The 24,744-nt window shown below is 37.7% G+C and overlaps 2 protein-coding genes across 17 annotated transcripts in view; one reads left to right on the top strand and one right to left on the bottom strand.

Annotated features, from left to right (window-relative positions):
• Window positions 1–24,744, bottom strand: part of LOC109063761 (phospholipase D1-like) — a 145,244-nt gene that overhangs the window by 23,566 nt on the left and 96,934 nt on the right. The window contains exon 3 of one of the 14 annotated variants that reach the window (XM_042731405.1): window positions 8,552–8,654. The exons of the other annotated variants lie outside the window; for them this stretch is intronic. The gene's annotated coding sequence lies outside the window, so the exon portion shown is untranslated. The remainder of the gene's footprint in view (window positions 1–8,551; window positions 8,655–24,744) is intronic. 14 annotated transcript variants of the gene reach the window in all.
• Window positions 762–11,707, top strand: LOC109063833 (protein O-mannosyl-transferase TMTC4-like). 3 transcript variants are annotated; one of them, XM_042731424.1, is made up of 18 exons: window positions 772–1,401; window positions 1,772–1,967; window positions 2,359–2,474; window positions 3,001–3,217; window positions 3,933–4,017; window positions 4,407–4,501; window positions 4,634–4,726; window positions 4,806–4,967; window positions 5,186–5,388; window positions 6,092–6,266; window positions 6,395–6,526; window positions 6,860–6,939; window positions 7,078–7,185; window positions 7,275–7,416; window positions 7,990–8,104; window positions 10,961–11,073; window positions 11,191–11,260; window positions 11,484–11,707. In XM_042731424.1, the coding sequence occupies exons 2-18, from the start codon at window positions 1,806–1,808 to the stop codon at window positions 11,630–11,632; spliced, it is 2,217 nt and encodes a 738-aa protein (XP_042587358.1). In that variant the 5' UTR covers window positions 772–1,401; window positions 1,772–1,805; the 3' UTR covers window positions 11,633–11,707. The 3 variants fall into 3 exon arrangements, with proteins under 3 accessions (XP_042587359.1, XP_042587358.1, XP_042587357.1); XM_042731423.1 differs by having other exon boundaries at window positions 774–1,650; XM_042731425.1 differs by lacking the exon at window positions 6,395–6,526 and having other exon boundaries at window positions 762–1,650.

Here is a 24,744-nt window from a genome sequence, read left to right as displayed (position 1 = left end):
CATATTTACCAAGGGAGCCAAAATTAGTGGGTGTATGACTCATACGGTTGTATTATATTGTATATGGTTTTTAAAAAGTAATAGTTCACCCCAAAATGAAAATTTGCTGAAAATGTACTCACCTTCAGGCCACGCAGGACATAGAAGAATTTGTTTTTCATCAGATTTGGAGAAATGCAGCATTACATCTTTTGCTCACTAAAGGATCATCTGCAGTGAATGGGTGCCGTCAAAATGAGAGTCCAAACCGCTGATAAAACATCACAGCAATCTACAAGAAATCCACATGACTCCAATCTATCAATTAAGGTCTTGTAAAGTGACAAGCAGTGTGTATGTAATAAACAATTCCAAGAGGGTTTTAAATTTAAACCATTGCTTCCAGCTAAAATATGAGTCTTCTATCCATAATGTTGCTTTCTACAGTGAAAAAACTGTCTCATCTGAATCAGGAGAGAAATGTGCACATATCAGATCTAAACTAGATCTAAACGAAATTCTAAAGAAATATGTTAATGATGGATTAGTTTCTCACAAACATGCAGCTTTTCACTTCACGATAATTGACTCTGATTCTTATGGCACCAGGATCCAGTGATGAGCAAGTGATGCTTAGATGATGCTAAATTTCTTCAAATCTGTTACGATGAACTGAAGAAACAAACTACATCTTGGATAGCAAGGGTAAGTACATTTTCAGCTAAATTAAATTTCTGGGTGACCTATTTCTTTAATCGTCCCAATAGTAGCCTACTAGTCTTTATAGTGACACCTCTGTGAATGCATGTAGTTTGTTTACTTACTGCTGCTGTTTCAAACTGTTTATCTTTTCATTATTTTCAATGCTTGTTTGTTGGACAGTGAAATTAAGGGTGCACTGACATTCATTTCTCAACTCTTATCCTTCAGTTTGGATTGTTGGAACACATGCTGACACACCATATCACTTTTGACTGTTGTCTTGGGCTCATATGTTTATAAAGTTACCATATAATAAGCATTTACATTATGTATTTATCATTGTACAGTAACTCGGATTTTTTTTTTTTTTTTTTAGATGAAGCATACAATATCGCTCTGATTCACCGCTTGACATTTCCTGTCATTTAGCCATGAACTATGCTGTATTTTTATTTGTTTGTGCGAGTCCTCACATTATGTCCAGTCGGCTAGCTCAGGTCACGTGACGGCACACGTCGGTCTATTCTTCTCCGCGCACTAGCAGGAAGTACAGGCAAGAGGCTCATACAGGGATCAGCCATCCTTTAGCCTTTATTTTCACATTCGTGTGGTTTAGCGATATCCGCAACGTATTTATTTGACACCGGTGATTTAAAGCTTGTATTGCTCGTCTTCAACAGATTGTAAATCTTTCTCGTCGACGGGCAGACAGTTATTGACGTCAGTGCACGTTTATACTATTATTATTTGTGAATCATGTTTTGACGATCGTCATTCTCGCACCAGCAAAATATATGAGTAGACAACGCAGAAAGCGTGAATGGTTTCGTATCATTTGCTTGCTTTAACAGCCGGTTTCTATGCATTGCATGCATCTGTGTGTACAGCCATGCAGCAAAGCATGCAACTGTGCTGAGATGTCACACCGCCTTTTCTAACAGATCTCTGTAGTGCATACAGTTACGTTAGGTATGTTGCAGTCCATGCGCCTTTCTCACAAGATGTTTGCTTCTTATTTTTAAAGTCTTATTTTTGGAGTGTTAGTTTGCTATTTTAACCTTCCACCTGCTTTCTTTGTTCTGCAACACAGTGGTGGGTCAGAATGAACAGAAACCACATGAAATATGGTGCTATCTGAGCTTTACTGGGATCATCACATCCCCCTGCCAAAACTGGGACCCTTGCAATCCCGGCTGGTCACTGCCTTTGTTGCCCTGGTCTGTTTCATAAACAGCTATGATGGGGACTTTGTCTTTGATGATTCAGAAGCCATCATCAATAACAAGGTATCACCCTCAATCTTGGTTATTTATTTGTTTAGATGTTTATTATGAAAGAAATAGTTTACCTAAAAATCTCAATTCTGACATTGATTTCAAAGACAGGTAAATTTAGTTTTTCATACAGTGACAATGGATGGGGACCAAGGAGTGGCCGTGGTCCCCATTCAGTTTCATCGTATGAAAAAAGCAGCTTTGACATTCTGTTTGAGTAAATGATGATTGAATTTCCTTTTCAGGTAAACTGTCCATTTAAACATATATATTGTTGTAATGGTCAGTTGTGATTTCAACATACAAATCATGTCACTACTTTAATAGTACATGATATTTGCTCCTTCTTTTCACAGTATTTATACATTGTCTTAACAGATTTACTCTCTCTCTCATTTCGTAGGATTTGAATCCTGACACTCCACTGAGTAACATCTGGAAAAATGACTTCTGGGGAAGTAACTTAAGTAGCAACTCCAGTCACAAATCCTACCGGCCGCTGACCGTCCTGACCTTCAGGTATGTTCACCACAAAGACAAAAGAGTCTTTCAATTACTACTGTGTGACTGATGATTAACACAAGGTAATAGTCCAACGTGCTTATAGTGAATATTGTCAAACCTCTTTGCATGTATTAGATGTGTGGACTTGTAATTTTATTCTCAGTGGGAAATCAAAAGAGGTCCCCCGAGTGCTTCCTCACCGAATGCCACAATAATTGACATTAAAATTAGATGCATATATTGGCTTTTTTCAAACTCGTTTTAGAATTGTCTTTGGCATTTGACTGCAACTGTGAGGAATCTATACAGGGGGCATAATTCATGTCCTGTGTGCTGCTAATGAGAATGACATCGTTTTGCATCAGTAATGGCCCGTTATACCTCCTCAACCATAAAGTTGCTCTATAATGCTGCGATGTCTGTATGCCATCGTATCTCTGCTGTTTTATGTTTCAGAAATATACAAAACATTTGTGATCGTTGCACAAGTCAAAAGTTAGTTTTAATCATTGCGATTTATGGCTGTTACTTATTTTCGCAGGATCAACTACCTCTTGGCTGGTGGACTGCATCCGATTGGCTTTCACATGCTCAACGTTGCCCTCCACTGTGTTATTTCTGTGTTAATGATCGATGTGTTTGCAATATTAATTGGCGGCCTGGTTCACGACGGAAGATGGGCGAAACTCAGTCTTTCTCCAAAAGCTTCCTTCCTTGCTGCGCTCTTCTTTGCCTCACATCCAGTTCACACGGAAAGTGTAAGTAGAGTGGGAAGACGTGATTCAGGATGTTTTTTCTGCGGTGTAAAATATCTGAGTATAATGTTTTTTATATCAATGTTTTTTTTTGTTTTGTGTGATATATATTTTAAGGGGCGCGGAGAAGAAAGCTTCACGCAGCTGGTGTGCATCGCATAGGTGGGCTCTACAGTCAGCCATGGCTATTAACAGCTACCGAACGCATGCTCTGCCCTGCCACGGATGCGTCCGAGCATGGTAGAGTCTGCCGATGCTTCAGTATCTACTCTTTAATCAGGTTCAGAAAGACCGGCCCTGGACCTGGAGGGGGTGAGGTTCAGAGAGACCACTGACTTGGGCCTACGGGATGAATCAAAGAAGGTGGCCCCAGGACTCCAGCCAGGGCCGACTGCAGTTCTGTAATGAGTGCTGCCTCCTGCCTTCATTGTTAATTTGGCACTGCCAGAAATACAGGCAATTTCACAGACGAAAGGGCGGCGAAGGATGTTTTTATGCTGCCCGTTTTTTGCCTTTAATGTCCAAGCAGGATTTAAATTGTTTAGGTGTAAAATGTGTAGCTGCTGTTAAAAACGATTGCCCTTGGGATGGATTTCACGGTCGTGACCTGCTTGAAGATGGAAGCTGCTTGATGAGAGAGTGTCCTTTAGCTCTCTAAAAGTATTTATTTGGAGTTGATCTTGTGAATAATCTCCTCTGTTGGCTCTCTGTCTTGTAGGTGGCTGGCATTGTTGGCAGAGCAGATTTGTTGTGTGCCCTCTTTTTTCAGCTCTCTTTTCTGGTTTACTGCAAAGCGTTTCAAGGTCAGTTGATAAACTCATGCACTAAACTCTGATACAGTTATTATGGCACTGTGTGAAATTTAGTTTCAAAATAATTTTTCAAAACTTGAATTTATATATAAATTTAAAATCATTTACAGCTTTTATACATTTTTGTGAAGTGGATCCACCAATTCCTTGAAAAGATCATAATGATTAGTTCATGATTCATTCATGGACTTCTTTAAGGATACTTTTATGGTTGCTTTGTTTGGTACTTGAAGCTTAAAATCTTATCTTGCTTGAGGACTCATTGCAAGTTTGTAATGAATTAATTCTTTACAGACACTGCATGTTAGGATCTCATTGAATTTCTTGCGTTGCATCAAGGATACAGTTTAATGTAGAGGCTCTTGAATTTCTCTCTGTAGGTGGTGATAAAAAGTTCTCAGTATTGTGGATATTTGGCAGCATTCTTCTTTGTGCTGTGGCAATGCTCTGCAAGGAGCAAGGGATTACGGTTTTGGTGAGTGAAAATATGCATACATTTAAGAGAGTTGCAGGTCAAATAAGGTAATATGCATTTTTTTATTTATTTTTACAATAAAGAGCTTTGGTCATTCATAAAATATCTTGATCTTTTCTTCCGTGTGTTAAGGGAGTAAATGCTGCTTATGATATTCTCATGGTCTGTAATCTGAATATCTTTGAGCTCGCTCACCAGCTGCTGTCCAGGAGAAAATCAGCTGATGTAAGTGACTTATTCACAGGGTTTCACCTTTTGGACCAAAAATCTTTGGATTGATTTATACTTTCTTTTTTCCACCCAGATTGGTGGGTTGGTGAGGAGCGGTTTGTTTATGAGGTTAGCTCTTCTCTTTCTTGGTGGTTCCTTTCTTTTATACGCGAGGTGGAGAATCATGGGAACTGGGCCTCCATCTTTCACTGAGGTGGATAACCCAGCATCCTTTGCTGAAAATGTCATCTTAAGGGTAAGCAGTCCTTTCAGTTTGGGTTTTTGAATGGCCCCTTCGAAGCTGAAATTTCACTGGTACTGACAAAATCAAAATTATGGCATTCTGACGACCCTAGTCAAAACTGAAATAAATTATATTTAAGTATACAGTTTTAGTAGTCATTTTTACCCCAGACAGACTGTGCCATATTTTTCACATACTATGTTTCTCTGCTCTTTTCTCTCTTTTCTCAGATTGTGAACTATAATTACTACTACTCCTTAAATGCCTGGTTGCTGCTGTGTCCCTGGTGGCTGTGTTTTGATTGGTCAATGGGCTGTGTGCCTCTGATTAAATCAGCTACTGATTGGAGGATTTTCTGGCCTCTTTTGCTGTGGTGCTGTCTGATGGGCTTGGTATACCAAGCTCTGTGCTCACAGGACAGCAATAAAAGAAGGTAAGAACAGCAAAACAAAACATGCTTTGTCTAGATATGGAAAAATGTGTGTGATGATTTGAAAATGAAAGGCCTGGTTGTTGTTCAGGCATTTATTTGTATACAGTTGCCATAATGTAATTCTACCATATGATTAGATGATTAATGATGATTAATCCATTGAAATAAATCTTATTTACTTTTTCTCTTGAAACACAAAATACAGAAAGACTCTTGAGATTCTCCTTATGTGGAACAGTAATGACAACTATACTCAACAGCAACTATTTCCTAGTTATTACACTAGTTTTGAGCTGTGGTGATACAACCATATATTGATATCACTTTTTTCTTTATCTATTTTATATCAATATACACACTGAATTTATATGCAACCATTACTACAGTACTAATATCTTCATTGTCACATGATCCTTCAGAAATCACTCTAATATGCTGTTTTGGTGCTCAAGAAACCTTTTTTATTATTATTATGCCTGTTTAAAACACTTGTGCTGCTTAAAATGTTTGTTAAAAATGACAGCTTTTTAGGATTCATTCATGAATAGAAACTTCAAAAGAACAGCAGTTATCTGAAATAAACTTTAACAATGTTGAAGGCTTTATGGTCACTTTTGATCAATTTAATGTGTCCCTTCTTAATAAAAGTATACATTTCTTAAAAAAAAATGTGTATGGTATAATATTTTCTCTGTGTTTTTAGGACTCTGACATTTGGCCTTGTACTGCTGGTGATTCCATTCCTGCCAGCCAGTAATCTGTTCTTCAGGGTGGGTTTTGTGATAGCCGAGCGGGTGCTGTACCTCTCCTCAGCGGGCTACTGCCTCATTCTGGCCTACGCCGTGGGCTTCTGTAGCTGCCATTGGAAGAAACACAAGGTATGTGACCTGTTCTACACCAATTTCCCACTTATCACCTCCTAATATTCACCATCAGACCATAATTCACTGTAACTAATGTTCCGTTGAGTTTGTGTTCACGTCTCGTGTCTGTGGGATGACCGCAGAGGCTGCTGAGAGCGGCCACGTTGACGCTGCTGTGTGTGAACGTGGCTCGCTCTGCACAGCGCAGTCAACAGTGGAGGTCTGAACAGAGTCTCTTCGCCAGCGCCCTGTCTGTCTGCCCGCTCAACGCCAAGGTGAGACCGCGCACCTCCCCCCGTCATGCTGCAATTTAACTCCACTCCATTCGTGAAATCCATTTCAGTAACTTCAGCTTACCCATCAACACACAAAATGCCTTGAGCAAGACTCCTAACATCAGGATTCTTCAGAGGAACTGAACATGTAATAAGTGTACTTTGAGTCAGTTTTGATTTGAAGCCTCAGCTAAATGACTAAATAAAAAAATAAAAAAAATAACAAGAGAAAAGCAAATAAAATATTTGTTCTCAATTGTATTCAGTCCAGTTTTGCACACCAGTGACTTCATTAGCTTGATGAGCTCTCTAACTTTCTCCTTCCTTGCACAGGTGCATTATAACGTTGGCAAAAACCTTGCTGACAGAGGCAACCAGAGTGCTGCAGTCAAGTACTACAGGGAGGCAGTGAGGTAAAAAAAAAAAAAATTATGATTCTGTCATATTCAGTTTGGCAGTTCTTCTGTCTTTCAGCACTTTAAGCAGTGTGATCTATTGTCTATAATGTGAAATATAAGTTAGGGTTCATTTTTTGTCTACATGTGTTCCAGATTACACCCCAAGTATGTTCATGCCATGAACAATCTTGGCAACATATTAAAGGAAAGAAACGAGTTAAAGGAAGCTGAAGTGCTGCTGTCAGCTGCGGTTAATATCCAGTGAGTGAAGATTTTTAGTTCAAATTTATTGTGTAGTTGTGTAACCTTTATTCAAATCTGCTGTTTTTTTTTTTTTTCGACTGGATTAGGCCTGATTTTGCTGCAGCTTGGATGAATTTGGGTATTGTGCAGAACAGTCTGAAAAAGTTTGACAAGGCTGAACAGAGCTATTGGAATGCAATTCGATTCAGGAAAAAATACCCAGACTGTTATTACAACTTGGGACGTCTGGTAAGCGCTGTGTTTTCTCTGTAATTTTCATAAAGCATTCAATACATTTAAAGCATGTTTTCCTACTTATTACATTTCCCCATATTCTAAACATCAATTTCAGTAGTATTACAGCGTGGATTTTTAATAAGTCTTGGGTGGTTTTGGTTTTGAGCGATTGTTCATCCTTCCTGTGTGAGTACAAACCAACATGGTGCAATTTATTATTAATTATGGCAAGAAATTGTCTATTCCACTCTAAATATGGCCCATTATGATGTGTATTGACAAGCTATTTTTGTGTTAATGAAGGTTTAATTTCTTTACTCCATGAATTATCGAAGCATTTTTATCAAAGATGTGCCATAGTGATTAATGCACTTGCTTCCCACATGTTTAGCCTTGTTGATTATGCAGAAAATGCAAATTCGAATCTGCATAATTTCCCTGCCCTTCTTCTCATATTTAAAATAATAAAATTATTTAAAAAATGGAATTGTAAGGCATGAGAATTGTTTTGTTTTTGGAGAATCTTTTTCCTTGACGCACACTGGCCCATTGTTTATGATTGGTGCTTGTTTGTTTTATCTCCAGTATGCAGACCTGAACCGCAGCATTGACGCGCTGAACGCCTGGAGGAACGCCACCATGCTAAAGCCTGACCACAGCCTGGCGTGGAACAACATGGTCATATTGTTGGACAACACTGGTAAGGTGTAAACGGAAAGTTTGATTTTATTATTAAAAGGCTAGTGCATACTGTCACAAATAGTGTAAAATTAGTATACTTACAGCTAATATACTTCTCTTAGATGTCCTCTGAAATACTTGAACCTGATTGGCTAGTTGCTGTATTGCACAGTCAATTATTCATATAATGACCACTAAACTTTATAATTAGCCATTGTCCTAGGCTCCCTGTGCCTACATAGCAACGTATTATCTTGCTCAACATATAATAAAAAATAATTTCAACTGAATTCAATATTTCATGTTCATCTGCTTTTAAATGGTATAATAAGCAATATAATGTGCTGACTGTGTTATCTTTTGCATATATCACAGTTTAGCAATGCAGTATAGATCTGTATTGTTACGTTAAGACAGGGGCAGTCATGTATGCTTAAACTGAGTGAGTGTTCTCATTAAACGTGACCTTGACCCTGCCCTTGGGGGTAAACAGATGATCTTGGCCTCCTCCCAAATCTTCCCGCCTTGTCGTTTTCATCTGGTGTCCCAAGTATAGCCGTGGCTCATAGCTGTGTGTGAGATAGAGGAAGAGAGAGGTGTGAACTTCCATTCTGCAGATGCTGAGCGTCAGGTGCACGTTGCCACATGGGGCCATGCTGCATAATTAGTTCACCCTTTACAACAATTAACTCCTGCACCCCATCTTCACCCCCTTATCTCATCAGAAACCCTACAGGGATGGATAACTTACTACAATATTGTTCAGAAAGTATATCAGACTTGGTGATATGACATAAAAAAAACGGTTTTAAAATATGTTTATATATGAAAAATGTCACAAAACATTTTTGGAACATTTGTGAACATTTTTGGGTGATGCAAATGAACCATAGATTTAGTGTTTTCTATATTTTGTGAGTCATGAATGTCTGCCTTTGGAAAAATTTTCGGAATTAATAATTAAGAAATACACTAAAATCACTGTTATTTACAATGTTTCTTGATTTGTATCACTGGCAAACTTATTGCACATATACTGCAAACATTTATTGCAAATTTTTCTTGCCCACCCCTATAAAATAGATTTTTTTAAACTTTGGTTAAACATATTTAGGTCAGTAAACCATACTGTTATGCATTTATTTGTAGCTTGTGTTTTTATGATGATGATGAGACACATTTTTTCAAAAGTTTCCATTCTGATGAGATGTTACAAGATTAATAGAGAATGTCCTTTCCGGGAAATGCCTGCATAAGAACCCAACATGATTAGACCGGAAGAGCAAGAATCAGCAATGCTTGAAATTTATGTATTAAAAGTCTTGTGTGTTGTTTTAAAGCCACTCTTCCCTGCCGTGTGGAGAATGGCGCGATTCCCTGACAGAAGCCGTTTATTCAAACGCGTCTCCCAGGCAGGTTGGCCCTCCCTGGAGAGTCTTGGCACGGTCCATTTTCTTTGCCAAAAAACAAAAAGACTCTGGCACCAGCATCATCTTCCTCTGCATTTTCCAGCCTCACTTGATCCCAAAACCCCTCCCAAAAATAAGTAAATGATTGCAAAAAGCGAATTGGAGATGCTTTCTACTGTTGTTGTTCTTTCCCTATAATATTAAACCGAAAACACACAAGAAAGTGTGCAAACATAAAACATGAGTCATGTTTAGGTTTCAACGGTGAGGAAGAATCCTCAGCAGCTCATGAATTTGTTAAGGGCCAGCCGGTGAGAGAAGATCTATCTGAGTCTGTGGTCAGAGGGAGTTTTGACATCCAGATCAATAAGTCAGTAGCCCTTGTGTTGCCCTCTAATTAGGAAACTAAAAGAATCAGCCATGTGTGGAGTTGAAAAACTCTCTTCTGGAGGCTGCTGACACACCAGAGCAATCCGCTCTGCGCAGTCAACAGAAATCACAGAAAGACAACTATACTGTTGTCCTTTTGTGACATTTAGAACTATTAATAAAAATGTAAACAGTTTGCTCCTTCACAGTTCTATGTAGGTTTTTTAGTTGTTGTTTTATAATTGGCTAGTTTTAATGATGGAAGGGGTCTGGCACACAACAAACACGCTTCTTCTGTGCAAGAGACCTAGCTCTAAGAGTCTGGTACTGAATGTTTATGAAATGTTCTTTTTACATTTGTTTTATGGAGCTGCTAAGGTGTTCTGTGTGAGTTTAGCACATTGCTGGGGTTCTCGGTGGGTGCTTGGTGTTTGTTAGGATATTCTGAGTGGATGCTTGGTGGTTACTTGCAGGCTTAAGTCAGAAGACTCCACCCCCAAGTCACTATGATATTCTGGTGCTTAGATATCGCTTGGGTTCCTCTTTCAATGTAATAGACTTTATGCACGAACGCTTCTGCATTAGCCTTATTGGCCATCTCAACTTCCAGTGCAGTGCAGTGTATGGAAATTGTGAGAAAATAAAACCTTGAGGAAGTGCCTTTCTATAGGACAAAGCAATATTAATATTAAAGTTTATGGAATATGTTAATAAGAAGTGTTAATTATGTCTTAATATAATATACTAAAATTGTAAATTTACTACTGTTAACATATATGATATTCTATACTATAATATAGTCTAATTGATTGTGTTTGAAAGTTATTACACAGAAAGAGTTTGCTATGGGAAAATACTACACCTGAGGCTTGTGTAGTACTAAGATTTCTATAGAAAAATATAGGCAGCAGACATACATAGAGCCAGTTCTGTTTTTTTTTTTTTTAAAACCTATTTTATCACAAGCCAAGAATCAGTGTCTAAATTCTTTTAAAAAGTAAAAGCCCAGCAGTTTGAGTTATCATTCATAACTTAATGAGCAACAGTAATATTTTGTGTCTTAGCAAGGTAACAGTTCATGTTATATTTCATTACAGGCAATCTGGCTCAGGCTGAGCTGATTGGAAAGGAAGCATTAAAGATATTGCCAAAAGATCACACCATCATGTTCTCCCTCGCCAATGTCCTTGGGAAACAGGAAAAGTACAAGGTTAACACAAACTTTTTTTTTTCCATGTAGTGCTGCCTTTTCTGTGAAAATGTTACTCAAACTATTTGTTTGATACAGCAGGAACTTTATAATAACCAATGTTCCTTTTTCTCTCAGGAGTCAGAAGGATTCTTTCTTAACGCTCTGAAGATCAACCCAAACGTTGCCAGTTGCCATGGTAATCTTGGTAAGTCTCCCAGAATCCCGCTGGCACTTCAGTATTGTCACAGAAAACAGTTGTGCAAGTTTTGACTCCTGCAATGTTACATGATACAGGCATAAATCAATGCGACTGAATCAATAAACAAAGCGAAGTGGCTATGATTCTTCTCCCATTCACTGGGGACCAGTGCTGAGTTACTGTACAGTCCCTTGATTTAAGTGACGAGTCTTTTTTTGTGCTCTTGCAGCTGTTCTTTATCACCGTTGGGGAAAACTAGACTTGGCAAAGCGGCACTATGAACTGTCTCTTCGACTGGATCCCAGCGCTCCAGGGACCAAGGAAAACTACAACATGCTAAAACGCAAACTGGAACTGCGGCAAAGAACTGTTGGATAACACTGTTTTTGATAACTGCATGCTACACAAGTCTTTGTACGGTCTCTACACAACTAAATAAAGTAATTAATCTTATTATTTTTCACTTTTGTTCTTTATGAATGCATACTGATGCTGTAGATGCACACAGTGCTTCCATTCTGGCCACATTATAGTCTTTTAAAGTCAAGACTGTGGATTCTTAACCAGCTCAAATGAGTTTGTCACGTGTAACTGTAGTCTCAAGACATATGGAACATATCCACTATCTTGACTTTCATCTTTGACCTCATGTTATGTCAGCTGGGCCTCTATTTATTAGTCTGTTACACTTTGTAATTGCAAAGTATGTTACTCTTGGCCATCCACCAAGAACATACCCCACTGTGGACATCGCAACAAATTGCATTTTAAAATGTCGAGTTATCTTGAGTCACACACACCATAGGCCAATGGTTTTTGTTAGCGTGTTTGTTTACACGCCTTTGCGCGATATCTAACATACGTGTCTTGAGGACCGGATCATGGCCTTTCGTTCCTCCTAGTCCTCTGTAGTTAATGTCCGAAAGGTGTGTTGCGAGTCTGTGTTCTGATGTGCCGAGGCCGGGGCCGTAAGGTCAGCCCAAGTAGGAAGCCAGCAGTCATGACAGCAAAGAAAACAGTGAAGCTAAGATAGGGGGCTTCAAAGGAGGTGGAACGCAATCCCTAGGGGCATCTCACACATGCTGGCTGCTCTTGAAAGTTAGTGGGCTGAGCGAGGGCTGACCTCGAGACAACAACTTCAGTCAACAAGTCTCTTTCTTAGTTTAAAGTGCACCGTGATTCTATTTTATCACCTGCTTCCTCCAGCCAACGGGACACTTTTGAAGAACCAGGATTGCAAAGACGGTGCTAAGATGATAGGGTTGTTGGTTCTAACGATACCATCCTCAGATCTGAAATATCAGCCTGCAGTTGTTATGTATAGATTAAGGTATTACTACTGTAGAATTGCTTTTTTTTTTTTTGGAACAACAAAAATACTTTTGAATGAATGTGTAACCACTATCTGCCTGGATTTTCATGCCATTCCTACTTCTACATCCCTTCACACTGCTGAAATTGAGTTAACATGGGTGGACTCGTGTCTTTCCATCTTTGCTTGAATTTCACACATGCACCAGTAATATTTTCATAGTGTTGCATAGGATTACTGTTTTTGCACATTATTGAGTTTAAAAGTGTGTGGAATCCATTGGACCTCTGCATAGCCTCTGAGAGAGTAAACAGTTGTACTAAAATTCATGGATGGGTCAAGTGGTAGAACAATACAGCAACAAAAACCCTGAACTATATGTGAAAACCATATGGAAAATGCATTTGACATTCTTTTTTTTTTACATATTACATGATCCTTCATAAATCATTATAATTTGCTCATGATCATTTCAAATTATTGCTGAAAATTGTTAATATTTTTGTGGAAAGATTATACATTTTAATTTTTAAAAACAATTTTATCAGAATATATTTGAAAGAATTAGTTGTACTAAGTAAACAGTTGTACTAAAATTCATGGATGGGTCAAGTGGTAGAACAATAAAGCAACAAAAACCCTGAACTATATGTGAAAACCGTATGGAAAATGCATTTGACCATTGTTAGAGCATGGAGGTTAGATAAAGAATGATCAGAGCTGGTATTCCTGGGACAAAGGAAGCTGTATAGTACTGATTTGATTGAATATATGACAATTGTAATAATAAAATTGACTTGATGGAGAGTCAATTGTTTAAAAGTGTCTGGGAACATCTACCTGTCAAATTTTCCTTAAAAGTGAGGGTCACTTTAGTGTAATCAAGACAGAACCAGTAGCATTTTTAGTAAACATACTTTAAACTTGAAATACTTGATTCTTATTAGTCAATCACAACATGGTTAAATACTTTTGTATAGTACAATGACCTTCCCTGTCACCGATTTCTTACAATGCACTAGTTTGACATCTCTTGTAACACTTTTTTTCCCCCCGGCAAGATTTTGATATGATTTTTTTTATTTTTTTTTATTTCCAAACAAGACTTATGCTCATCAAGGCTGCAAAAAATACTGTAAAACAGCAATACTTTGAAATATTATTACAATTTAGCAACTATTTTCTATTCTAATTTTTTTTTCTTTTTTTTACATATTACATGATCCTCCATAAATCATTATAATTTGCTCATGATCATTTCAAATTATTGCTGAAAATTGTTAATATTTTTGTGGAAAGATTATACATTTTAATTTTTAAAAACAATTTTATCAGAATATATTTGAAAGAATTCCCTAACAATTAAAATTTCTTTACTGTCACTTTTGATTAACTTAATTTGTCCTTGATATAATAATATGCATTTGCTTAAAAATAATAAAATAAAATAAAATTGAACAGCAGTGTATTTGGTAAGTTGCTATGTATTAAGATATATTATAAGACCATTTTGATTTATGTAGATTTGTAAGTAGTGTCCATTTTTTGGTGTTTATAATGTAATGAATGTAAGTTTCAGATAAAAGATCTAGAGCCGAATAGTAGATTCAATTTTATCTAGCAAGGAACTTACGAAGCATGCTAAATTTTACCTCATCTCACAAGCATGTTGCTATAGGAATATCACAGCATGACAGTTCATTTATTCATTAATTGTTGATTGCGACTTTTCATGTAAAAAATGAAATAACTTCCACTTTTTGATGATCTCTAACCATTATGAACCAATTTCTGTTGCGACCCCAGCTCTCTAGTTCAAACCGCTAACAATTAAGCCTCGCTGTTTACACACCAGCAGTTCTAGGAATAGTCTGCGATTCTTTGAATCCAAGAGCTGGTGGAATCTGTCTTAAGTGAAAACAAGGGAAATCTTTTTTTTTTTTTTAAACAGTCAGTGACCTGAGGTTTATTTAGCTTCAGCACTATGGCTAGATCTCAGTGCAGCACTTGACACATGCCGCTTTGTGAACGTTATTAGCCGCTTGGCCCCACAGTATGTTTAGATGAACAAGCCCTGAATCACATTTTACAGCTCAGAGCTCCTCTGACAGACTGCTAATCAATCTGACAGGATGTTGTCAATGTTGCTCTTCTAAAATGCTCCCTGGCCCACCCTGCAGTCCTTTAAACAAAACTAATGGGTTGTGATGTTGGCTCTCCGACTTCCAGTCTAATTGATGTACATTTTGCAGATCTTCCCAGAATGGTAGCCTCCATCCGGCACGGTACATCCGCTCCTTTGACACCGGGTCAGGATTCACGCACACGTGTGATTATTAGGATGGCACTCATTAGGGAGCATCTTGCCTGACACTGTCGTCGCCCCGCTCTGAGGAGCACTCTGCGAATTACTGCGATACACTCCCCGGCATTTTAAAAAGGACTGATTGTCACATGCGATACCGCCACCACCAGTCCCCGCGTCCACCTCTGCCCTACTGTGATTAATTGTTCGTGATGGGCAAGTAGAGGCCATTGATGCCAGCTGCTGGTCTGGGTTTGCTGAATTAATATCATGGACATTTTCTGCCAGCCCTGCTCTGTCATTCACAAGTCCTTGAGACATGAAACAAGTTTAAGACATACTGTATACGTGGGAGCACTTTTTGTATTTCGTCTTTATCTCTGATTATATTATTTATTTGATTTGGTTTTAAAACCCATTCAAATGTAAAAGCCAAAAATCTTTTTAAAATAAAGTTCTCAGAAAGGTTTCATATTCTTATGAAAAAAGAAAAAATCGATTTCAATTTGATTGTGTAACCATCAAGTAAAAGTAATAAAATATTTAAATATAATATTTTCCTTATACCTTGAACACATGTGACTGTACATATCTGAATATTTTTAAATATATATATATATATATATATATATATATATATATATATATTCAAAGGTAAAATTATTTAACAATACCATGAATTATGAATTTTCTAAGTACCATGATGTTACTTAAAGCCTTGTCTTGTCATACTTTGAGAAACTCATCAACCTTTTCATGAGTCATGAGGTATACAGGGGTCCTTTTATAGATCTTCTTTGCTGTATATGTATGGCTCACATGACCCCCCCCCCCCCACCCCCCAAAAAATAATAATAAAACAAGCCAAACTACTTAATAGTTTAATGAGGCTTTTTCATTATGATATTATTCATAACAGACATCAGGCCCCCAAAAAATATGTAATATAGAAATTAAAAAAATATTATTACTATGGACAAGTTATCCTCAAGCAACTATAAATGAATTGCATTTTTATGTATTTCTGAATATATTATATATAGATAGGACAAAAAAGTTTCACCTTGATGTAGAAGATAACTTAGCCCGGTTGTTTAAAATAAAGAATGTTCTTTTCCTTAGGGAGAAAAATGGAGAAACTATTTTTTTAAGGGAGCCCTCTTAGCTGTTTTGCACAACAAAATGAGATGCTCTGGATCTTATTGAAAAAAAAAGGTGCACTGAGATGGAAATTTATTAACTGGCACCAGTTAATGTGTGCATTATTCATTTCTGGTAAGCATGAAAAATGATTTAAAGAGGTTTGAAATTGCAGCTGCAAAGGCTGACTGCACCGAGCCAAACTTGTTCATTTGATCCTTTAGAGGTGCAGAGGGGTGTGAGCTGCTCTCTGGACAGGGTTTACAGTAACAGCTGTGCTCCTCTCACAAGGGGGCGGCCACTCGGCCGGGCGGTGGGCCGCTTCGAACAGATGGAAAAATACATCAGAGCTCTCTCACTGTTATTAAAAACACAATATCCTCTGCTTTTTAGGGTTTAAGGCGGGTGGGGGTGAATAGGGCGGGACGGGATCGAATGGAGTGGCTGTTGGGTAATTTCTTATCATCTGGTTTTCCAGAAATCAAAGAATAAAAAAACGGAGGCTCTGTATTTGTCTCATGTCAGTCGCGAGGGGCTTCTTGCGTTCTTTGTGTCTGTGTGTTTTTCTTGGTCTCTCTCTCAGCACCACCCCTCTTTAGCTCAGCGAGGGCAGCGAGGAGGAAACGGTGCCAGTGGCATATGGCTTGCCACTGCGCTAAACATCCATACTACAGACAGGTCCATCAGTCACAGCTCTGGCCGTGTGAGAGGCGAGTATGGGTGCCTGATAGATGGTGTTTAGAGCTTACCTGCTGTTACGACATCACCACTGAAACACTGGGCTCCCCCCAAAAGCCCACGCCGACACTGGAAACCGCAAAGCGTGAAATACCACGTCTGGAAGTGCCTACCGAGTCAGCCAAGTTACAACAAATAATAGATAAGCTATTTAAACCCTCAGTTAGGGACCCTGAGTCAGAGCCGCGCACATGCCAATTAATGTGTAACATCTGCCATACAGGGAATGTATATGAGCAGCCTCTGTGCGATTCTGGTAATTTAAGGCCAAATGTTTCCGTTGCGAGAGTGGGCAACAAATTGGTTAGAAGATTGGGTCAAATTGGACCATTCTTCTCAAAGCCTTTTCCTATTTCTATGAGGAAAGGTTTGTCTTTGTTCCTACTTGGGCCCGGTGTTTTTCTGCCAAATTTAACAGAAGGCTCTAAAGGGTAAAATGGGTCCACCCCACCATTACCTTCTGCTGCTGAGCAACTACCCAGCAAAGACAATTGCTCAGAACCCCGCTGCCAGCACCACAAAGTTAAAATCCTTTAATTAGACCTTTATGTAAACCCCCACCCATCTAACATTATTTGTCAGAGTTGCTGGATTAAAAAAAAAGTAATTAGACTTTCATGCTTCAAGCAGAATTCAGTTTCTGCACACACAACATAGTGTAAAAAATGTTTAGCTAATGCAATATTATTTAATACTGGAAACTCATTCCCTTTTAATAGTGAAATGTCTTAATTTTTTAGGAATTTATTCATGATGACACTTTTCAATCAATGAAATGCTAGATCTATGCAAATGAAACTATTCTGATTAAAAGAGAAAAAAAATAGTATCAGGCTACAGATTATTAACAAAGGTCAACAAAATATGTAATACATTCTACTAAACTAGTCTGCAGCTCCAGAATCTCTACTAAACAAGTCTGCAGCTGCAGAACTGGCCACTAGGGGCAGTGCTGTCTAAGAAACCACTTACACAATCTCTTCTTTGAGGTAAAAAAAAAAAAGAAAGAAAAAAAGGCAAAACCATTCTCTCAAAAGATCTCCTCTGTGAAATAAAATGGTTTGTTACTTATTAAAACAAGCAAACAAACAAATATCTACAAAAAATATAAAAATGAAACTCATTTCTGACATTTCTAAAGCAAAACTACCAGAATATGTATGAATTAAAAGAATAGATTAGGCAAGGACAAGTATCATTTGCCATATTTTTCATAGACTAAAAGAAACTGATATTTTGATCACCCAAACTGCCCAACTCCAGCAAAAATAAATAAATAAATAAAAATAGACATACAGGTTAACAACGTTTATATAACAGGAAATAATGATAATAATATTAAAATCTAAATCTTGTTTTCTGTACAAAATCCTAAACATACTACACTGACTGAAAACGTTCATGGAATGGTACAAGGGGAGGAAGTGTTATATAATTAACACTATCTAAATAAATAAACAGTCAAACTGGAGCCAAAGAGGCCCCGTTTTCTGTGTTAATGCACTATTGGATTTCTAAACATTTAAATGGGTCTAATTAATGTCTCACTCACTGTGTTCTTATTACTAAAAAGGCTAATTATGCAGATGGATAACATCAGAGCAGGAACATTTACATGTAAAATCAGAAAGCAATTTACTAAATGAGCATTCTTTCCATCTGTTGGTAGAATATTATAATTCTGTGCCTCTGCATGTTTGAAGATATAACATGAAATGATGTTTCTGAAATGAGCTAAGTATTCCAATTTGACTCCACAATGTTAGATAATATAATATAGTTAGTGCTACCATTGCCTTGCAGCCAATACTGAATTAAAAAACATGTAATATAATATATTAGCAAAAACAAAAGTATACATATTTCATGTATTTAATTTCATGCATACACTTCCTCATATATATTTCTTCCTTTACAGAAATAAAATAAATTAAAAGCCTGCCATTTCAATCCAGTTTTAATTGCTTTGCTTTATTTGCTTAAATGTGCTCAGTCATTTGTTCCTCGTAACCCTGCGAAAGAGTTACATGTTTATTTCTCTGTTCACTTCACTGGCTAATCTCTTCATTAATAAGTCATAATTGCAGACATTAGATAACCACAACAGATTCCCCTCTGACTGAATGCTAAGCATTGCTAGCCAAGCGCTTAACTACTTCATATTTGCCCCTGTTCCACCCGGTGGAATCCATAGATTGTAAATTAGGTCTGATGATATACTCCACGCTGCCTGGGCCCCTGCGTCGGGGCAGGGAGAGGCCAAGGGGCACATTGTCCTCTTGACTTTCCGTGCAGCCTTTGTTTTTTTCTTTTCTCTCAACAAAGCGATCAAGTGGCATATCGCACATGACAGGGTGTAAAATACATTCATTTGCATGAATTTAGAGACTGCTTTGACTTTGCTTTATGTGTGTGACTGACCGACGACTCCATAAAATTCACTTTAGCAGCGGGGGTTCAGAGACCTCGCTAAATACTACGGCAATACTCCTGTCAACAGCCTGTCAATCATCAGAGGGCAAATGAGCTTGATACGAGCTGCAGTCATATAGAAACGGAAAGGCATTTTAATAACAATGATTAGAACTAAACTAAGAGTGTGCATAAAAATTCTAAATATATATATTCTAATGTTTATTATAATGTTTAACTGTCACATTACTTTAGGTATAAAAGAGTTAATAATAGGTAGTCTAAGTCACAGACTAAATAAATTACTCAATTTTTCCCAAAAGAAGTAACCAGAATTAACGTCTGTTTTACAATACAAGAACGGCTCAGTGTCACTCCTCCTCACTTGTCTTGGTTTCACAGTCCATTAAATTATTAACAACAGAGAGCAAACACAAAGGTCCACAGAAAAGGAAGGAATAAACATAGCAATCAAATCGAAGCTTTGTGAAAGTCTTCGAGGGGCCCGAGATACTTCAGTGCGACAGCTGAATTTTCTGCTTAAAAAGCAGATCTGATGAGATGCAGCATTCATGGAACAATAATTCAGCCCACATGCACACACTGCTGTTACCTACTAAATACAAGGGATTTTGTCAGACAATAGGGATTCAAATCTAATGCGTCTTCATGTAATATAAATATAATATAAATGGTGTTTTTCTCTGCTGAGCACAATTCCTAAAATCTCATACTCTGCTGTTTAGCTATTCAGCAAAGTAAAATTAAGAGCATGGAGAAGTGACAGGAAGATGTTATGGTTTGCTAAACCTATGTAAATAATATTTAATTATTCATGCATAATTTACCCTGCGCTATAGGGGTCTTTAAATAGCAAAATTACAAGTTCCAATTTATATGAAATTGTCCAAGTTAAAACAATTTAATAATATTTTTTTTACTTTAGCACATCTTTATTTTTATTTGTAATTTTACTGGCCATGCTGCTTTCATTAGAACAAACCATGTCTGTTTAAAATTTCATTTCAATCAAACTTCAGACTGAACAAGAACGTGCAACATTTAAAGCAACAAAAATCTTGACTATAACTAGCATTTGTTGTTTTATTATTTACAGTTTGATTAGATTATGTACATGATTTTATCCCATTTAAAATTATTTCATTTGTATTATATCCAAAATTAAAACTGATCTTTTGAAAAACAGTATATTATCTGAGGAGTTTCATTGTGATCTTGAATGACAGACTGCTTTTATTCCTCTCAGTGGCTTTGGGGACTGAATTTGGGGACTCGCTGAAGACTTCAAAGAGAAGGTTAAGCTTTTCAAAATACTTTATGTACATTCTTAACTATTTTTAGTACAATATGCAATATCTACAACTAGAGAAAAGCAAGAATCCTTCACAAATTTAAAAAAACAAAACAAATCTGCTGGAAAAATATATTGTAAAGACATAAGCCATCAGTTCTGTGTAAGCATTTAATCTACCAATGGGGAACAATAAACACTGACAGTGTTCGCATTTTGAAATGTGAAAATATGAAAAAGGAGGCCTCGCTTTACCCCAGCTTGGATAGGAGAATAACATATTTTTGAGGCTCAAAGGTGCTCTGCTCGCCTGGCAGCCCAGTCAGACACGAGCGAGCAGGGCCAGAGGGGTTGTGTTCTCCCTGCGTCTCCTAGCCTGACGGACACCACCACCACAGTGCTGAGCGCAGGACGCCAGCGCTGTCTTCTGGCACTTCCTGGGGCCTGTGCCGACTCAGCGTGGTCACACACTTACTCAGCAGCCACACCTTTACAGCAGACTCACTCACACAAGATCCTGGCCTGCTCCTCTCGTCACCGAATGACGAGCGATGCTAATTAAAGTCCACCCACAGCACGATTCACCGAATGGAGCTACACACCGAAATATAACAGCCTCTGTATCCTTAGTTTCCCCTGTTATCCAGAATTTCCTCTGTTTGGCTCTCTTAATATCATTATTTCAAGAAAAATACTCACCTCGCTTGTCAAAACATTAATTAAAGCACAGGTCAGGTGAGGAAATGACAGTAACATTATTTGCGGGTCTGGTGAAATTTTACGGAGAATCCAGAAGATGGCAACCTATCTCTGATGCACACATCTGATCGCTTGTTTAGGTTTTTACCAAAGCATCAGTCGTTGTTTTCTATGTTTCATGGCAATACTGGACAGTGATGCTCAGGTAAACATTGCTAACAATAAAAGCTAGAACCCCAAAACAATTCTTTGACAGACTTTTTTCAAAAGGCTCAAAGATACAATTTTAGCTGACAGCTACAGTGCACTGAAATCTGAAATTATATATATATGTACATATATATATATAATTATATATATATGTAATGCTAGTATTGATTACAAAACTAAAAAGCCACTTGCTGACGTGACCTTGAACCAGACTGAAAGAATCGAATGGGAAACCTCCACTGGTCACTGGTTACTTCTCCAATAAACCATTTCCAAGTCAAACTCTCCAGCTGTAATTGTACAAAGAGATCGCAAGTGTGTATAATTATGCTAGATTGGACCATTTATGGTACCTGGGTTCACAGAGAACTAACATTCACTTCCAAAAATAGGCATAGTAATGTAGTTACTGTACAGTATGAAAAAATGAATGCTATTGTCGTCCTCAGAGGAAAGGCACTGAACATTGAGGCCAGAGAAGGACAGTGGTTTTGCTCCACGCTGTTGAATAGCCACTTGTGATCGCAGGCCGAGTGAAACGCGACACCATGAGACTTGACCAAATTAGAATAAAGCTTTACTCTGCTGGACTCTCTCTGCATCAAGACACTCTGGATTAAAAGCACGCTGGAGACGCAGCCCGCCAGGGATAGTGCTAGCGGGAAAGCAGCGCTCATTAAAATACACTCAAGGAGGACGAGATTGAGCGGAAAACGAAGGAATGAGGAATAGATGGTACTGTTAAAAAAAGTAGTTGTCAGACTAGCTCAGACCACCACAAATTCCAGTGCTTTTTAGCTGGTGAACTAGAATAGCCATACCGTTAAACAGGAACATATTCATTAATATTTATAAAATTGAAAAATAAACAGTCTGTCCCATTTTTCATACTTGCACTAATCACTAATATCACTACACCAAGTCGTATGAGCAATATGTTCACATAAAACTACTATGAGAAAAAAAAATAATAATAATGTTTTGGGCACTTACAATATTTTCTCTACAGTATATTGTAAAAGAGGACTCCTATGATTATGGTTTGAAAATAAATAAATAAATACGATTCTGATTCTTCTGTGGAGAGAAAGCCACTGCAAAAAAAAAAAAAAAAGAAAAGAAAAAGAAAAAAGAAAGAAAGAAAAACAATTTAAAAATCTCTTTTGTCAAATTTTCTAGGAAAACATACAAAAAAAATAATACTTTTACTTGAAAAGCAGATATATATATTATAGAAAAAGAAGAAATATGTCCTATAATATATAACATAATACAGTAAGCAGTAAGTGTTTACTTGCAAACAGTAAGAAAAAGTAGTCAGTAGTCAAGAAAACGAGTCTTTAGGATTTATTTTTATTTTTAATAAGAATGCTTTTTCATCGACTGAAAAATCACAAATTGGTTTCAAAATTCAAATCCTTTGAAAATGCTAACACTAGATAACCAAGTACATACTGTATAATATATGAAGTAATATATATTAAGTAAACCTTGTTTGTGTTGTCTTTTTTTTCTGATTATTACTAGTTGATCATGTGAAAACACTTTGTTCATTGTCAGAGCATGACTTTAAATCAAGAGTGGCAGACCACTGTTTAGAGACAAGGGATGACAACTAATAGTGTCTGGGATCAAAGACCTGATCAAAACATGACATTGTACGTCAGATCCAGCAGAGCCGATCACGTGTGTTTAGAAAAATGTACAGAACTTCTAATTGATCAGCCATTCTGATGAGATGAAATGTTCTCATCAAAGCTGGAACACCTAATGGGGGAATCACAGTCTCGGTACAAACAGTACCATTATCTCTGGGGCATCCGGACACATTTGTGTCTGCAGCTGAGAGCAAGCGTCCCGGCCCGGTCCTTAGGTTCGTGTGGGGCTTTGACCCGTGCTACCACCCTCCCAAGTGTCACTTTTGATGCTCGTGGTAGGATCCATCATGTGGTTGGCAGGCTGGCTGATAAACAGGCCGGTCCCATGGGAGCGTGTGTATGTGTGTGTAGGCACTCCAACAGCTGGGTGGAGGAGCTGAAGAGTGGTGGAGCTTGCAGATGTGAATCTGGAAGCGACAGAAGGTATCAGCATACACATGTTTGTTTTTCCACCTCTCCTGGAGGAAAAGGAGGCCCTTGATCTAGTGCTGAGCAAAACAGTTAGCTTTTGTTTCAAGAGATGAAAACCAGTGTCGTTGTGAGGAGGGGCCAGTAAATGAAAGAAGGGGGGGGGCGTCGCTTGAAGTCTGGAAACTGAACGAGGAGACTGGGTGGTCACTCGCAGCCTGTCCTGACCCTTGACCTGGTGTACACATGATCAAGAGACTCCCTCTAAAACATGTTACACAACCAAGAGTTATCATGAAAGACACCGGATCAGATGTACCATAAGGGTCTCTCACCTTGTCCATTGATTTCTGTCTTTATCCCTAGTTTCTCTATTTTTATCAGTCTGTGACCACTGGATTGGGTAACTTCTAAGCAGAAGACTGATACAGAAGTCTTCCAGGGTATACAGGAGACCCCTGCAGTCCATGCTGTACAGGGGGCCAGCTAACAGCATTATGAGCCAATTATAATATGGTTTCAATTTGCATCTAGAGCGGTTTCATCACTACATAAAGTCTAATGTATGTCTAAACTAAATGCCTAAATGTATGCAGACTTTTTAATGCTAAACAAAAGCAGCATAAATATATTAATATATAATAATAAGAAGAAACCTTGTGCCCGGTATTGCTATTTGTGGGTAGAGCTCCATCTCTTTCACAGAAGGGCCCAGAGGATTGAGGAACACCACTGTTCTACTGTCCCAGAATTTCCTGTTCAATCTGCTTTGTGGATTCCTGTGAAATAACCAGTTTCATGTGATTTCAAAATCTTTCATGAAGGATTTATGACCACAGAAGATCAGACCCACAGCAAATCTCTCTTTCTTAATTCTAATAAGCATTTTGGTTGAGGCACCAGTAATAAATTAATAAATCCCTATTATTCCTTTCATTACATGTCAGATTTACATGAAAACTAAATGAAATCTATTATTAAGGATTTTTTTTGTTGTTGGTTTGTTTTTGTTTTATTTCAAACAGGGCTGTCAATCGATTAAAATTTTTAATCTAATCAATCACATCCTTTTTCTGTGATTAATCGTGATTAATCGCACACTTCATGAAATTAAGCATAGACCATTTATCTTGTTTCAAATGTTTATTTTGTCATTATTTGCTATATCCAGCAAAGTAAACCAAAAGCTTGAAGGGTGATTCTCAAAAATCTATATTTTCTGCAAACTTTTTTCAAGATAAATTTAGATGTCTTTCCAAACTCCAAAAGGACACCAAAGAACCAAATGATATAAGG

Source organism: Cyprinus carpio, chromosome B9 (genome assembly GCF_018340385.1).
Source record: "Cyprinus carpio isolate SPL01 chromosome B9, ASM1834038v1, whole genome shotgun sequence".
In the NCBI taxonomy this organism is placed as follows: Eukaryota; Metazoa; Chordata; class Actinopteri; order Cypriniformes; family Cyprinidae; genus Cyprinus; species Cyprinus carpio.
This window is presented reverse-complemented; position numbering and strand designations above follow the sequence as displayed.

Bases quoted from the DNA above. Each gene is read 5' to 3' on its own strand.
- LOC109063833 (XM_042731424.1), top strand. From the start codon at position 1,806: ATGGTGCTATCTGAGCTTTACTGGGATCATCACATCCCCCTGCCAAAA. The intron at 5,389-6,091 runs GTAAGAACAGCA...CTGTGTTTTTAG, and splicing joins CAGGACAGCAATAAAAGAAG to GACTCTGACATTTGGCCTTG. The intron at 11,261-11,483 runs GTAAGTCTCCCA...GTGCTCTTGCAG, and splicing joins CAGTTGCCATGGTAATCTTG to CTGTTCTTTATCACCGTTGG.